Consider the following 14,783-nt stretch of genomic DNA (forward strand, 5'->3'; position numbering starts at 1 on the left):
TTGCTCCTCAACTCAATCGCTTCCGGGATGGATATCCTATATGGCCTCTTTGCGATTGGTGCAGCTCCTGGCACTAGCTTAATTTCATGATCAACTTCCCTTTGAGGCGGAAGTTCTGTCAGCTCTTTAGGAAATACGTCCGCGTACCCCTTTAGCCATGAAGGTTCTTCACTTGACTTCTGATTCTGATCTAGCTTATTAAGCTTAATCAAGTAGACAGGTAGTGATGCCAGGAGGCATATTCCATAGTGGATTCCGTGAGGTTTTACGGTGGATTCCGTAAACTTTGATGACCGGGGCTCATACACAAAGTGGATTCTTTGTGCGAGAAGTTGATGGGGATGCCTGTCCTTTTCGGGCGTTTCATTAATTTAGTGTGTCCACGGTGGATTCCGTGCCACGGTGGATTTCGTGAGGTTTTACGATGGATTCCATAAACTTTGATGACCGGGGCTCATACACAAAGTGGATTCTTTGTGCGAGAAGTTGATGGGGACGCCTGTCCTTTTCGGGCGTTTCATTAATTTAGTGTGTACATGGGTGATTCCATAGCGGGTGATTCCGCAAAATGCATATTAAATTAATAAACGTTTATGAGTTTTGAGTGCGCACTCGTAATAAATTAAGGTTAGGATTTATTTCTAACCAGTTGATTTATTTATGTAGCTGAAGACTGCTAGGTATTCACTTTTGTCAGCTTAATTGTATTATTTTACTAACGATTGTGAATGCTTCAGTTAATGTGTAGAGATAGCAGCAGTGGCGGAGGAAAGCATTGGAGGATAGCGAGTATTCGATCTATGGATTATATTTTGATAGGCGCCACGCCTATATTTTGTCATGTCTATTGAGGCATCGATTATTTATTATTATTTTGTATGCGCCCTTGCGCACGGTGTCGTGATGCTGCGCATCCGAGCCGTGAACACCTCCATTTTTGTTGTGCATTTGTGTTAATTTCTGCGTGTGATTCATTGTTTGTGTGGCGCATTTTAATAAACTACATTCAATGTATGTATATATTCCCTTAAATGTATTGCATATTCGATGCTTGTAATAGGAAGGAAAACCTATCCTACCCTTTGTAGACCGTCCTGTTCGTGGGAGCATCCGAGACTTGGGGCAAGCTTAGAATGAGTCCTTCACTGAACCAGATGGTAATCAGGACTCTAGCGATAAGGTCCTTGATTTTGTTGAGACTATGATATACTGTCCAAACGAGGCTGTTTGTATGGTTGGTCTCTATGCGTCAAAAGAGGAATTCACAAAAGGGAGAAAAGGAGGCTAATTGAGGAAAAGAGTATTCGAATGGCAAAAGGGAGGGAAAAAGATGGATTGTCATGTGCTTGAATGGGAGGAAAGGTTCCTTCTTTTTCGCTTCTGTGGCGAAAGGAGGGGGAGTAATGCTTGGAATGGAAAAAGGAGGACCAGCATGGCTTCCGCCAGGAAGGAAGAGGACAAGCCTGCCCACGAAGCTGGGATTTTCAGGCAGGAAGGAGCTCGACTCAGTAAAAACTGTAAGATCGACAATAGTTAAAGGATTGTCAGGGCAGTTGCTATCTGACCGAGGATTATGATATTGATCAGAGGGTGGCGAGGATTTAAAGGCAGCTGGTAGGCATCAGAGATTCACAATCAGAACACTCACACGATATTGACGGTCTATCGCAGTCAGAGGAATGGAGGTAACTCCAACTCTGAGGGAAAGGGGGCGCCAGATATGATGATTGCTAGAGAAGGAAAATGTCTGATCATCAGGCAGAAACAAGAGCTTACAGAGTTCAGACCACAATGCAGAAGCAATTCGATGACGATAAGCACGACACAGCTTCCAATATGCAGAATTGCAATTAGGAAGTTCATCATGCAGGAAAGTGTGCCCATCTTCTCTTCCTTGCTCACTGGAAAGCTTTGTGGATCAAGACACAATTGACACAGAGCTCATCGCTGAGTCGAATAGATCCGATTCCAAAACAGAGCAATTTGCGGATGAAAAAGATGCGAATCAAACTAGATGGTGATCTGCAGCAACGGATAAAGGAAGGAGTCTTTCAGTGGTAGCCGTCTCAAGTTCAACCTGCACGTAGCCGATTACATCTACTCCTGGCGTGCCTACTACAGCTACGCACATCACGGCATTTATGTTGTTGGATGGCAAGGTCATTGATTGGATTCGGAAGCCAAGGTCTGGCAATCTCTTGGTCAAAGCAAGGATCAGATTGACAATGAAGAGCAGAATTCGAATAGGTGGGGGCTCTCAGTCTGTCGGAGTCTAGGAGAGTAGTAAAAGGCTCTGTCTGTGCTCCTCTGCACCCTCAGTCGGTGTGCGCTGCTTTGATCTCTACAGGTCTTTTGACTTTCACGCCTATTTAGGTGGGTGTATCGCCCCTCTTGTTGTAGGCGTTGCGTGTGTGGTCACTTGTTTGGAAGCGAGAGATGGAGAGAAGCTCGCGATATCGAGGGGCAGAGGAGAGAAAGTGAAGGCTGTATTAGATTCAATTGCACCAGCAGTGGGTCTCTCTGTAGGCCTGGCAATTGGGCAAACTCAGATGGCTGCTGAAGCATCTGAACTTGTCTTTCTTCCAAGGAAGTGCGTGCACAGTTTTAGCAAGTCTGAAGCTGAGCTATTGGATTCTACAGAGAGTTGTGTGGACATTCTTGTAACTACACCGGGAGCCAGGGATGGGCTTCTCGCATAGTCAAACGCACCCTTTGCGCAACTGCAGTTGGTGCATTTAGTGGAATGGCGATTGGGAATTGGAGCGTGAACTCAGAGCTGCTGATCCTGATGTTTGGATGATTGAAGTGCTTCTGGCGACTGCCGACAGAGATGATGCACAAACTCAGTTTATCATCAACCACCAAGTGCTACCCTGTTTGCTTAACCTTCTTACACAAAACCATAAGAAGAGCATCAAGAAAGAAGCATGCTGAACTAAATCAAACATAACTGCAGGGAACAAGGAGCAAATTCAGGCTGTAATTGATGCGAATATAATACCTCCTTTAATATCAGTATTGGCAAATGCTGAGTTTGAGATCAAGAAAGAGGCTGCATGGGCTATATCAAATGCAACATCTGGTGGGACGCATGATCAAATCAAGTACCTTGTGAGTCAAGGCTGCATTAAACCTTTGTGTGATCTTCAGAATTGTGCAGACCCTCGTATCATAACTGTATGTTTGGAGAGACTTGAGAACATTCTTAGAGTTGGTGAAGTAGAGAAAGATCTGGGTAATACAAGTGGCATTAATCAACTATTAAGTGCTTCTTCATCTCTGAGAGGAGCCCGTATACAAAAATAGGTGTGTCTACCTATGGAGCAGGGTCAGTTTAAGCTGGCTTTAATCATCATCCTCTCAGATTTTGCCATTATCCTGGTTACAGCATTGGGTATAGGAATCAGATTTTACTTCTAAATTCTTACTTGTATGTCAAACTGGACTACGGAACTTCAGCCTTCATTAATCCTCCTAGCTCTTATAATGGTTATGGATATGGTTCTAGATGCATTCTTTGCAAAGATCTCTTCACAAACAGGAAACTGAATATGTTCAGATTTTTCTGAACATGAGCGACTTCCAATATTTGAGATCTTCTTGTTAGTCTTTATTTCTTGCTGTACCTTGAACCCCGTGTTCTGCAGCTCTCGCACGATCTCTTTGACATTTCTGGTGAACCCGACGTGAAAGTGCTGCGTCATCAGCAAGATGGGAGACTCGCAAGAAGAGATGACAGATGATAATGTCATGAAGAACCTGTTTCAGTCATTTACCATGTATATGCAGCAGCAAGTGCATGCAAAACGAGACAGTGATGCTATGGATGCCTTGAAAGCTGTCCAACAGGAGATGAAGCAGTTTACTGGCCAGCAAGTGTCAACTTACCTGCATTTGTATGAAGAAAAGATGAAGTTTTTTGGTGTTTCTCAAGATGTTTGGAGCCGCTACTTCTTGCGGATCGTGGTGCGCGCTCTTGAAGGTTGAATTGCAGAAATTCAAGAGGCACATGCAGGTTGGGCTGAATTTAAAAAGGCATTAAAAGATGAATATTTCCTGGAGGATACAGGTCTTATGAATCGCAGGAATTTTTTAGCATGGGTTTCTATGCCTAATAAGGGACTTTCTGTTACCGCTCTTCTGCGAGAGTTTGAAAGCCGTTATGATCAGTTGGATGGGACTGAACAGCAAGCTTTGGAGATGCAGAAAGTGGAGTTATTTTTGCAAGCTACAGATGTTGATTTACAGGAAAAGTTGGATGATCTTTTGGAAGATCAAGCTACTGATTCAGGTTTAAAGACTGAGTGGAGACATGTCATTGATGCTGTGAATGCTCTTGTTAAGAAGCAGCGCAGGAGAGTCAGATTGCATCGAAATACAGGATTAGTTCCTGAAAAATCCTTGGAGACTTCTTCTTCTACCCCTGCTGCTTCTTTGCCTAAGCCTACTCCTCCTGTTGTGAATCCACCAGTTCCTGCTGCTCCAGTGCCCTTATCTGTAGATGATGTTATTAAAGGCTTGGCGGATTTGACGATTGAAGCAGTCAAAGCTGAAGTTGGTAAGTTAAAGGAGCAACTTATGTCAGTACCTGCTGTAGCACCTGCTCCAGTGACTGCTTTTCCAGCTGGTCAAAGGAAAGGGCGACGATGTATTTGGTGTGATAGTACAGAGCACCAACACTGCAGAGATTGTGATGCTTTTCAGGAAGCACGTAAGAAGAATGTAGTGTTCTGGGGACAAGATGGGAAGATATGGCTGACAGAGACTGGCGCTCCTCTTGACACGAATTTTGGTAAGGGAGGTATGAAGAAGCTTGTTGATGATATGGCTGCGCGATCAGCTTATGTGAGTGTTAGAGGAGATGCTTCAGCTTTTGGAGTCCAACTTGAGCAGAAATCTGATGGAGACTCTGCTTTATGGTCTTCTGCCTTGGAGATAGCGAGAAGAGGGAAAGTTCAAACTGCTACTATGACTTGTGTGGGCTCTAGCATCCGAGGAGAAACAGGATGGGATTCTCCTGTTGACAGGTATTCTATTTTTGCTTATATTGCTAAAACGCAGGGTTTAGATGCCATGGTTGAGGAAAAGAGAAGAAGAGATGAGGAGGGTCCTAGCTCCTCCAAAAAGACTAGAGGGGGTGACTTTGTTTCACCACCTGCTCCACCTAAGCCAAATTCTCCAACTCAAACAGGTTCTGATCAACCAATGGAAGACAAGCAGAAGGAAAAGAGGCAACCAAGAAAAGAGCCAGGATTCAAGCTCTTGTCAGACCTTGATATACAAACGGATATGAGTAAGATTTTTCATGAAAGAATTTTGAATAGTGAAGTCACTTTTACTGTTGGAGAGGCTCTTGGGATTGCTAGAAGAGAAATACAGGATCAGATGCAGGATCTTTTGCGGAGGAAACGACATGCGATGGAAGGACCTGCTTTACAGGGATTGTGGCATGGAGCTCTTGGAGAAGAGCATGATGATGCAGTGATGGTTGAGAATGCTTCTGTTAATCCGCAATCGGAGAAAATAGTACAGCCTATGCAGTATGAAGATGATGAGACCCCTATTCTCATTCCTCGCAGCCATTTTTCACGAAGTCATTGGGCTAGAGCAACCACTGAGACAGTGGTAAGGATTGGAGAGAAACAAATTCCCTTGATTGCTTTAGTTGATCATGGTTCTGAGATTAATCTTATTGCTCGAGGTGTTTATGAGAGTGGCAAGTGGCCTATGGATGCAGAGCATGGCTGGCGCATGAGAGCCGCCAATAATACTTCTGGTGATATGTATGCTGCTTGTCCGAATATTAGAATTTCTATTGGTAATGTTGAAGAGGATTATCATTGCTTTGTTCGGGATTCATGCTCTTATCCGATTATTCTTGGACAGCCTTTCATTACAGAAGCAAGAATGGAAACAAAAGTGATGGATGACGGATCAGCTTATGCGCGGATACGCAGTAAAGATGGTATGCGAGCTGTTCAGTTTATGACTGTTGGGGTAAATCATCCGAGAAACAGGGACTCCTTGCGTGAGGCACCACTACCTGCGAAGGAGTTGGATTTTCATTAGGTACCGCTGTCTTGCGAGATGCCAATGGTACGGAGCGGAGCAAAGAGGAGATCTCGCCTCCTGGCAGCCAGTCTTTCTCCAATAACTTTGTTGGGTTTACTTCAGATAGTTCGGTAAGTTATCAGAAAATTTTAGATTTGCCTAGAGCTGCCAGGCAGTACATTGGTCGTAAGGAGAAAGAGTTGAAGAATGCAGGTAATTTGCAAGCAGAAGAGCATGTGGATGGATTGTATGAAGGGATGTCTTATGCAGATACATTGTTTGAGATGAGTGCAATGCTGAAAACTGATGTATGTAAGGGTTCAAAGATCATACCTGTGCAAACCTTGGATATGTTTCAGGAAATTTCTGGTTTTATGCTGCAAACAAAGTTAGAGGCTGAGAAAACTCAGCAAACTGAATTTATGGCTGATCTTGATCAGCTAACAGAATTGCAGAGGGCTGAATCCATTCAGCCAACAGAGTTGAATGCAGAAAAATTTCTGCATACAGAGTTTCAGGCTGCACTCATGCAGTCCATAGATCTAAAGGCTGAAAATTTTCAGCCAACAGAGTTGAATGCAGAAAAATTTCTGCATACAGAGTTTCAGGATGCGTCTATGCAGTCCATTGAGCCGAGGGCTGAATTTATTCAGCCAACAGAGTTGAATGCAGAAAAATTTCTGCATACAGAGTTTCAGGCTGCACCCATGCAGTCCATAGAGCTAAAGGCTGAAATTTTTCAGCCAACAGAGTTGAAAGATGCTGAAAATTTGCAGAAATTGCAGCAAAGAAAAGAGTGCTTGAATGATGCCAAGGTTGACACAAAATATAAAACAGTTGATAAGAAGGTTAAGCCGGTTGCAGGCCCGCTTCCTTCTGATAGTGATGAACAGATTGAAAAAGCTATGAAGCAGCCTATGTTGAGGGATCCTGCAAAAATTGGACATAAGTTTTCAGGGCTGAAATCCGTCTTTGCTGTTAATGAAGTCATCATAGTTGGGCATATGGTTGGATATTATGGCAGAAAGCCTTCTCCTGCAAAGGTGGATGCCATAAACAGGATTGCAGAGTATTGCACGACTACTTCAGAGATGCGAAGATTTGTGGGAGCTTATGTATTTTACATGATTTGGATTCCTCATTTTGCTCATATTGCAGATGTTCTCTATCAGCTGTTTCGAAAGGGGCAAAAATTTCATAGGGATGATGAAGCTGATGCAGAAACAGGTCCACTAGAATCAGAAGATAGACTTGACCTGTTTGTGGAGTTGAATGATCCTGGATAGTTGGCACATCCGGAGGATGCGCAGGTTTAGAGGGGGTGGATGTCGCGATGCTGCGCATCTGAGCCGTGAACACCTCCATTTTTGTTGTGCATTTGTGTTAATTTCTGCGTGTGATTCATTGTTTGTGTGGTGCATTTTAATAAACTACATTCAATGTATGTATATATTCCCTTAAATGTATTGCATATACGATGCTTATAATAGGAAGGAAAACCTATCCTACCCTTTGTAGACCGTCCTGTTTGTGGGAGCATCCGAGACTTGGGGCAAGCTTACAATGAGTCCTTCATAGATCCAGATTGTAATCAGGACTCCAGTGATAAGGTCCCTGATTTTGTTGAGACTATGATATACTGTCCAAACGAGGCTGTTTGTATGGTTGGTCTCTATGCGTCAAAAGAGGAATTCACAAAAGGGAGAAAAGGAGGCTAATTGAGGAAAAGAGTATTCGAATGGCAAAAGGGAGGGAAAAAGATGGATTGTCATGTGCTTGAATGGGAGGAAAGGTTCCTTCTTTTTCGCTTCTGTGGCGAAAGGAGGGGGAGTAATGCTTGGAATGGAAAAAGGAGGACCAGCATGGCTTCCGCCAGGAAGGAAGAGGACAAGCCTGCCCACGAAGCTGGGATTTTCAGGCAGGAAGGAGCTCGACTCAGTAAAAACTGTAAGATCGACAATAGTTAAAGGATTGTCAGGGCAGTTGCTATCTGACCGAGGATTATGATATTGATCAGAGGGTGGCGAGGATTTAAAGGCAGCTGGTAGGCATCAGAGATTCACAATCAGAACACTCACACGATATTGACGGTCTATCGCAGTCAGAGGAATGGAGGTAACTCCAACTCTGAGGGAAAGGGGGCGCCAGATATGATGATTGCTAGAGAAGGAAAATGTCTGATCATCAGGCAGAAACAAGAGCTTACAGAGTTCAGACCACAATGCAGAAGCAATTCGATGACGATAAGCACGACACAGCTTCCAATATGCAGAATTGCAATTAGGAAGTTCATCATGCAGGAAAGTGTGCCCATCTTCTCTTCCTTGCTCACTGGAAAGCTTTGTGGATCAAGACACAATTGACACAGAGCTCATCGCTGAGTCGAATAGATCCGATTCCAAAACAGAGCAATTTGCGGATGAAAAAGATGCGAATCAAACTAGATGGTGATCTGCAGCAACGGATAAAGGAAGGAGTCTTTCAGTGGTAGCCGTCTCAAGTTCAACCTGCACGTAGCCGATTACATCTACTCCTGGCGTGCCTACTACAGCTACGCACATCACGGCATTTATGTTGTTGGATGGCAAGGTCATTGATTGGATTCGAAAGCCAAGGTCTGGCAATCTCTTGGTCAAAGCAAGGATCAGATTGACAATGAAGAGCAGAATTCGAATAGGTGGGGGCTCTCAGTCTGTCGGAGTCTAGGAGAGTAGTAAAAGGCTCTGTCTGTGCTCCTCTGCACCCTCAGTCGGTGTGCACTGCTTTGATCTCTACAGGTCTTTTGACTTTCACGCCTATTTAGGTGGGTGTATCGCCCCTCTTTGTGTAGGCGTTGCGTGTGTGGTCACTTGTTTGGAAGCGAGAGATGGAGAGAAGCTCGCGATATCGAGGGGCAGAGGAGAGAAAGTGAAGGCTGTATTAGATTCAATTGCACCAGCAGTGGGTCTCTCTGTAGGCCTGGCAATTGGGCAAACTCAGATGGCTGCTGAAGCATCTGAACTTGTCTTTCTTCCAAGGAAGTGCATGCACAGTTTTAGCAAGTCTGAAGCTGAGCTATTGGATTCTACAGAGAGTTGTGTGGACATTCTTGTAACTACACCGGGAGCCAGGGATGGGCTTCTCGCATAGTCAAACGCACCCTTTGCGCAGCTCAGTTGGTGCATTTAGTGGAATGGCGATTGGGAATTGGAGCGTGAACTCAGAGCTGCTGATCCTGATGTTTGGATGATTGAAGTGCTTCTGGCGACTGCCGACAGAGATGATGCACAAACTCAGTTTATCATCAACCACCAAGTGCTACCCTGTTTGCTTAACCTTCTTACACAAAACCATAAGAAGAGCATCAAGAAAGAAGCATGCTGAACTAAATCAAACATAACTGCAGGGAACAAGGAGCAAATTCAGGCTGTAATTGATGCGAATATAATACCTCCTTTAATATCAGTATTGGCAAATGCTGAGTTTGAGATCAAGAAAGAGGCTGCATGGGCTATATCAAATGCAACATCTGGTGGGACGCATGATCAAATCAAGTACCTTGTGAGTCAAGGCTGCATTAAACCTTTGTGTGATCTTCAGAATTGTGCAGACCCTCGTATCATAACTGTATGTTTGGAGAGACTTGAGAACATTCTTAGAGTTGGTGAAGTAGAGAAAGATCTGGGTAATACAAGTGGCATTAATCAACTATTAAGTGCTTCTTCATCTCTGAGAGGAGCCCGTATACAAAAATAGGTGTGTCTACCTATGGAGCAGGGTCAGTTTAAGCTGGCTTTAATCATCATCCTCTCAGATTTTGCCATTATCCTGGTTACAGCATTGGGTATAGGAATCAGATTTTACTTCTAAATTCTTACTTGTATGTCAAACTGGACTACGGAACTTCAGCCTTCATTAATCCTCCTAGCTCTTATAATGGTTATGGATATGGTTCTAGATGCATTCTTTGCAAAGATCTCTTCACAAACAGGAAACTGAATATGTTCAGATTTTTCTGAACATGAGCGACTTCCAATATTTGAGATCTTCTTGTTAGTCTTTATTTCTTGCTGTACCTTGAACCCCGTGTTCTGCAGCTCTCGCACGATCTCTTTGACATTTCTCATCCGAGCCGTGAACACCTCCATTTTTGTTGTGCATTTGTGTTAATTTCTGCGTGTGATTCATTGTTTGTGTGGCGCATTTTAATAAACTACATTCAATGTATGTATATATTCCCTTAAATGTATTGCATATTCGATGCTTGTAATAGGAAGGAAAACCTATCCTACCCTTTGTAGACCGTCCTGTTCGTGGGAGCATCCGAGACTTGGGGCAAGCTTAGAATGAGTCCTTCACTGAACCAGATGGTAATCAGGACTCTAGTGATAAGGTCCCTGATTTTGTTGAGACTATGATATACTGTCCAAACGAGGCTGTTTGTATGGTTGGTCTCTATGCGTCAAAAGAGGAATTCACAAAAGGGAGAAAAGGAGGCTAATTGAGGAAAAGAGTATTCGAATGGCAAAAGGGAGGGAAAAAGATGGATTGTCATGTGCTTGAATGGGAGGAAAGGTTCCTTCTTTTTCGCTTCTGTGGCGAAAGGAGGGGGAGTAATGCTTGGAATGGAAAAAGGAGGACCAGCATGGCTTCCGCCAGGAAGGAAGAGGACAAGCCTGCCCACGAAGCTGGGATTTTCAGGCAGGAAGGAGCTCGACTCAGTAAAAACTGTAAGATCGACAATAGTTAAAGGATTGTCAGGGCAGTTGCTATCTGACCGAGGATTATGATATTGATCAGAGGGTGGCGAGGATTTAAAGGCAGCTGGTAGGCATCAGAGATTCACAATCAGAACACTCACACGATATTGACGGTCTATCGCAGTCAGAGGAATGGAGGTAACTCCAACTCTGAGGGAAAGGGGGCGCCAGATATGATGATTGCTAGAGAAGGAAAATGTCTGATCATCAGGCAGAAACAAGAGCTTACAGAGTTCAGACCACAATGCAAAAGCAATTCGATGACGATAAGCACGACACAGCTTCCAATATGCAGAATTGCAATTAGGAAGTTCATCATGCAGGAAAGTGTGCCCATCTTCTCTTCCTTGCTCACTGGAAAGCTTTGTGGATCAAGACACAATTGACACAGAGCTCATCGCTAAGTTGAATAGATCCGATTCCAAAACAGAGCAATTTGCGGATGAAAAAGATGTGAATCAAACTAGATGGTGATCTGCAGCAACGGATAAAGGAAGGAGTCTTTCAGTGGTAGCCGTCTCAAGTTCAACCTGCACGTAGCCGATTACATCTACTCCTGGCGTGCCTACTACAGCTACGCACATCACGGCATTTATGTTGTTGGATGGCAAGGTCATTGATTGGATTCGGAAGCCAAGGTCTGGCAATCTCTTGGTCAAAGCAAGGATCAGATTGACAATGAAGAGCAGAATTCGAATAGGTGGGGGCTCTCAGTCTGTCGGAGTCTAGGAGAGTAGTAAAAGGCTCTGTCTGTGCTCCTCTGCACCCTCAGTCGGTGTGCGCTGCTTTGATCTCTACAGGTCTTTTGACTTTCACGCCTATTTAGGTGGGTGTATCGCCCCTCTTTGTGTAGGCGTTGCGTGTGTGGTCACTTGTTTGGAAGCGAGAGATGGAGAGAAGCTCGCAATATCGAGGGGCAGAGGAGAGAAAGTGAAGGCTGTATTAGATTCAATTGCACCAGCAGTGGGTCTCTCTGTAGGCCTAGCAATTGGGCAAACTCAGATGGCTGCTGAAGCATCTGAACTTGTCTTTCTTCCAAGGAAGTGCATGCACAGTTTTAGCAAGTCTGAAGCTGAGCTATTGGATTCTACAGAGAGTTGTGTGGACATTCTTGTAACTACACCGGGAGCCAGGGATGGGCTTCTCGCATAGTCAAACGCACCCTTTGCGCAACTGCAGTTGGTGCATTTAGTGGAATGGCGATTGGGAATTGGAGCGTGAACTCAGAGCTGCTGATCCTGATGTTTGGATGATTGAAGTGCTTCTGGCGACTGCCGACAGAGATGATGCACAAACTCAGTTTATCATCAACCACCAAGTGCTACCCTGTTTGCTTAACCTTCTTACACAAAACCATAAGAAGAGCATCAAGAAAGAAGCATGCTGAACTAAATCAAACATAACTGCAGGGAACAAGGAGCAAATTCAGGCTGTAATTGATGCGAATATAATACCTCCTTTAATATCAGTATTGGCAAATGCTGAGTTTGAGATCAAGAAAGAGGCTGCATGGGCTATATCAAATGCAACATCTGGTGGGACGCATGATCAAATCAAGTACCTTGTGAGTCAAGGCTGCATTAAACCTTTGTGTGATCTTCAGAATTGTGCAGACCCTCGTATCATAACTGTATGTTTGGAGAGACTTGAGAACATTCTTAGAGTTGGTGAAGTAGAGAAAGATCTGGGTAATACAAGTGGCATTAATCAACTATTAAGTGCTTCTTCATCTCTGAGAGGAGCCCGTATACAAAAATAGGTGTGTCTACCTATGGAGAAGGGTCAGTTTAAGCTGGCTTTAATCATCATCCTCTCAGTTTTTGCCATTATCCTGGTTACAGCATTGGGTATAGGAATCAGATTTTACTTCTAAATTCTTACTTGTATGTCAAACTGGACTACGGAACTTCAGCCTTCATTAATCCTCCTAGCTCTTATAATGGTTATGGATATGGTTCTAGATGCATTCTTTGCAAAGATCTCTTCACAAACAGGAAACTGAATATGTTCAGATTTTTCTGAACATGAGCGACTTCCAATATTTGAGATCTTCTTGTTAGTCTTTATTTCTTGCTGTACCTTGAACCCCGTGTTCTGCAGCTCTCGCACGATCTCTTTGACAACGGTTATGTTATTTCTATTTGGACATTGTATTGGGCGTGCCAGACTCTTTGGGCACCGTCCATTAGCTTTATTTCTATTTTTGTAAAAGCAAACTCAAAAGCTAAAATCTTGATATATTTTTGTAAATTGGGCTATTATTGAGCTTGAAGATGGAAATATACATAAAATACATGCTTTGTGAAGCGCTCACACAAGGCATGGGGGGAGATTGCACCCAATTGGTCTCTTGCTCTTGTCGTTCATGCTTTTTACCTTGTAACTTGTGCAAAAAGTAGAGTTCATTGTTCTTGGGGACCTTCCTGGATTCACTACGCGAGCATACAGCGACCGATCTGCGCACCAGGTAGCCCCTTTCTAACTTTCTTTATAATCCATGATGCTTTGGCCAATTGAATTTCCGGCTTTCTAGCCTCTCCTTGAGTTGTGACCAATTCCCCTTCAAAGTTTCGAAAGGAAACTTGGCCCTTTCCACAATGAATGTGGGTGTCATTAGGTTTAAGCCAATCCATTCCGAGCAGACACTCATGGATACCTATGTTCATGACCCTGAATCTGACCGAAGTCGACTTTCCTCTCAGTAGGAATTCAACATTATATTACATTTTATTGCCAATTCAGTTTTCAGCCAAGGGACCAAATCATTTTACTTCTTTATCAATATTCACAGTCAAGACAATCCTTGATAAAAAAAAGTCTTACTTCATTCATATGGGCATAGCCCTTTCAGAGTACAATTATTCTTAGGGCGATGGAACAAGCTGATACATTAATTCGAGGGGAATAAGATGTTGTTGCATTCAGCAATAGTGGAAGTGAGTAATAGTATGGATTGGGATCATCGATTTTCAGGAATTGATAGGTCATTGGAAGATTAGGGTATCTTTTCCTTTGATATACATTCTTCTCATGACGTCCCAACACCTTGATACTATCGACAGGGACTACTCGAGTCACTTCCTCGTACACATATGTGTTCAGCTTGACCTTCCAACCTCCGACATGTAAGATTGCATTTACGTGAGCCTCAACAATAATGAACAGCTTCACAATCTTCAGGTCCTCCAACCACTTGATTGTCCTTAGGTTGGTTCGAAGGTATGCAAACCAGTGGGCAGCTATGTAATAGATTCCTGAATCACCCAACCATCTCCGTTCCACGTACAGAGGTGATGGATTGTAAATGCGGTCTAGGATGATTATCATATCAATCCTTCGTCGATAATCCAAGGCATGCATCGCGGTCATAAACATGACCTAGAACACCATGAATCTGTTCCATGCTTCATGACTCTACAAGATAGCATCGATAAGTAAGGAAATGTTCTTAACAACATCATTTTCTTTACTTCTTCTTATTAAGTTTTCTTATAAAGACAGATCCTTCGTTGGTTCGCTCTGATACCAACTGTAACGTGTCCACCTGTTTCCTTTCAGGACACGTCTTAGTAGTCCATCAGAAAGAGAGTCTAGAAAGCTCCGCCCAGCACTCCCATGGAATGTTACAAGGTTTGCGATCTAGGTATTCCCGAGTCTGCCACATAGCGGAAGTATTCCAACCGTTCCCACTTAGGACTGAATTGAATCATGATTTTCCTAATGGTCAAATTCCTAAAATGGCAGCTAGCGTTGAACCCCAGGTGAACTACTTTACGCAAAAACGTCAGGGTCGAAGCGGATTCATGCTGCACTTGGTTCAAGGAGAATGGGAAACGAGAGGGATGCAAAGCTCGAGCTCCCTACCCATAAGGCATAGTCCCATTCTGTTCCCCTAAAACATCATAAATCAGCATTCTAGTAACATGAACTCTAGGTCAGCGTCCTTGCTGTTCATTTCCTTCGAGAAGAGCTCCTTACTATCCATTTCATTTG

General features: G+C 43.6%; 1 protein-coding gene across 1 annotated transcript; it reads left to right on the forward strand.

The window, feature by feature from the left end:
- The first annotated feature begins 1,432 nt into the window (after positions 1-1,432).
- LOC148017843 (importin subunit alpha-4-like) lies at positions 1,433-12,549 on the forward strand. The gene is made up of 4 exons (XM_087661500.1): positions 1,433-1,517; positions 2,957-3,235; positions 9,437-9,715; positions 12,200-12,549. Exons 1-4 carry the CDS (start codon positions 1,433-1,435, stop codon positions 12,547-12,549), a joined length of 993 nt encoding a protein of 330 aa, XP_087517626.1.
- Positions 12,550-14,783: the final 2,234 nt, after the last annotated feature.

This window comes from Lygodium microphyllum, chromosome 21 (genome assembly GCF_053477565.2).
Source record: "Lygodium microphyllum isolate KBCC chromosome 21, Lygodium_microphyllum_v1.1.10, whole genome shotgun sequence".
Lineage (NCBI taxonomy): Eukaryota > Viridiplantae > Streptophyta > Polypodiopsida > Schizaeales > Lygodiaceae > Lygodium > Lygodium microphyllum.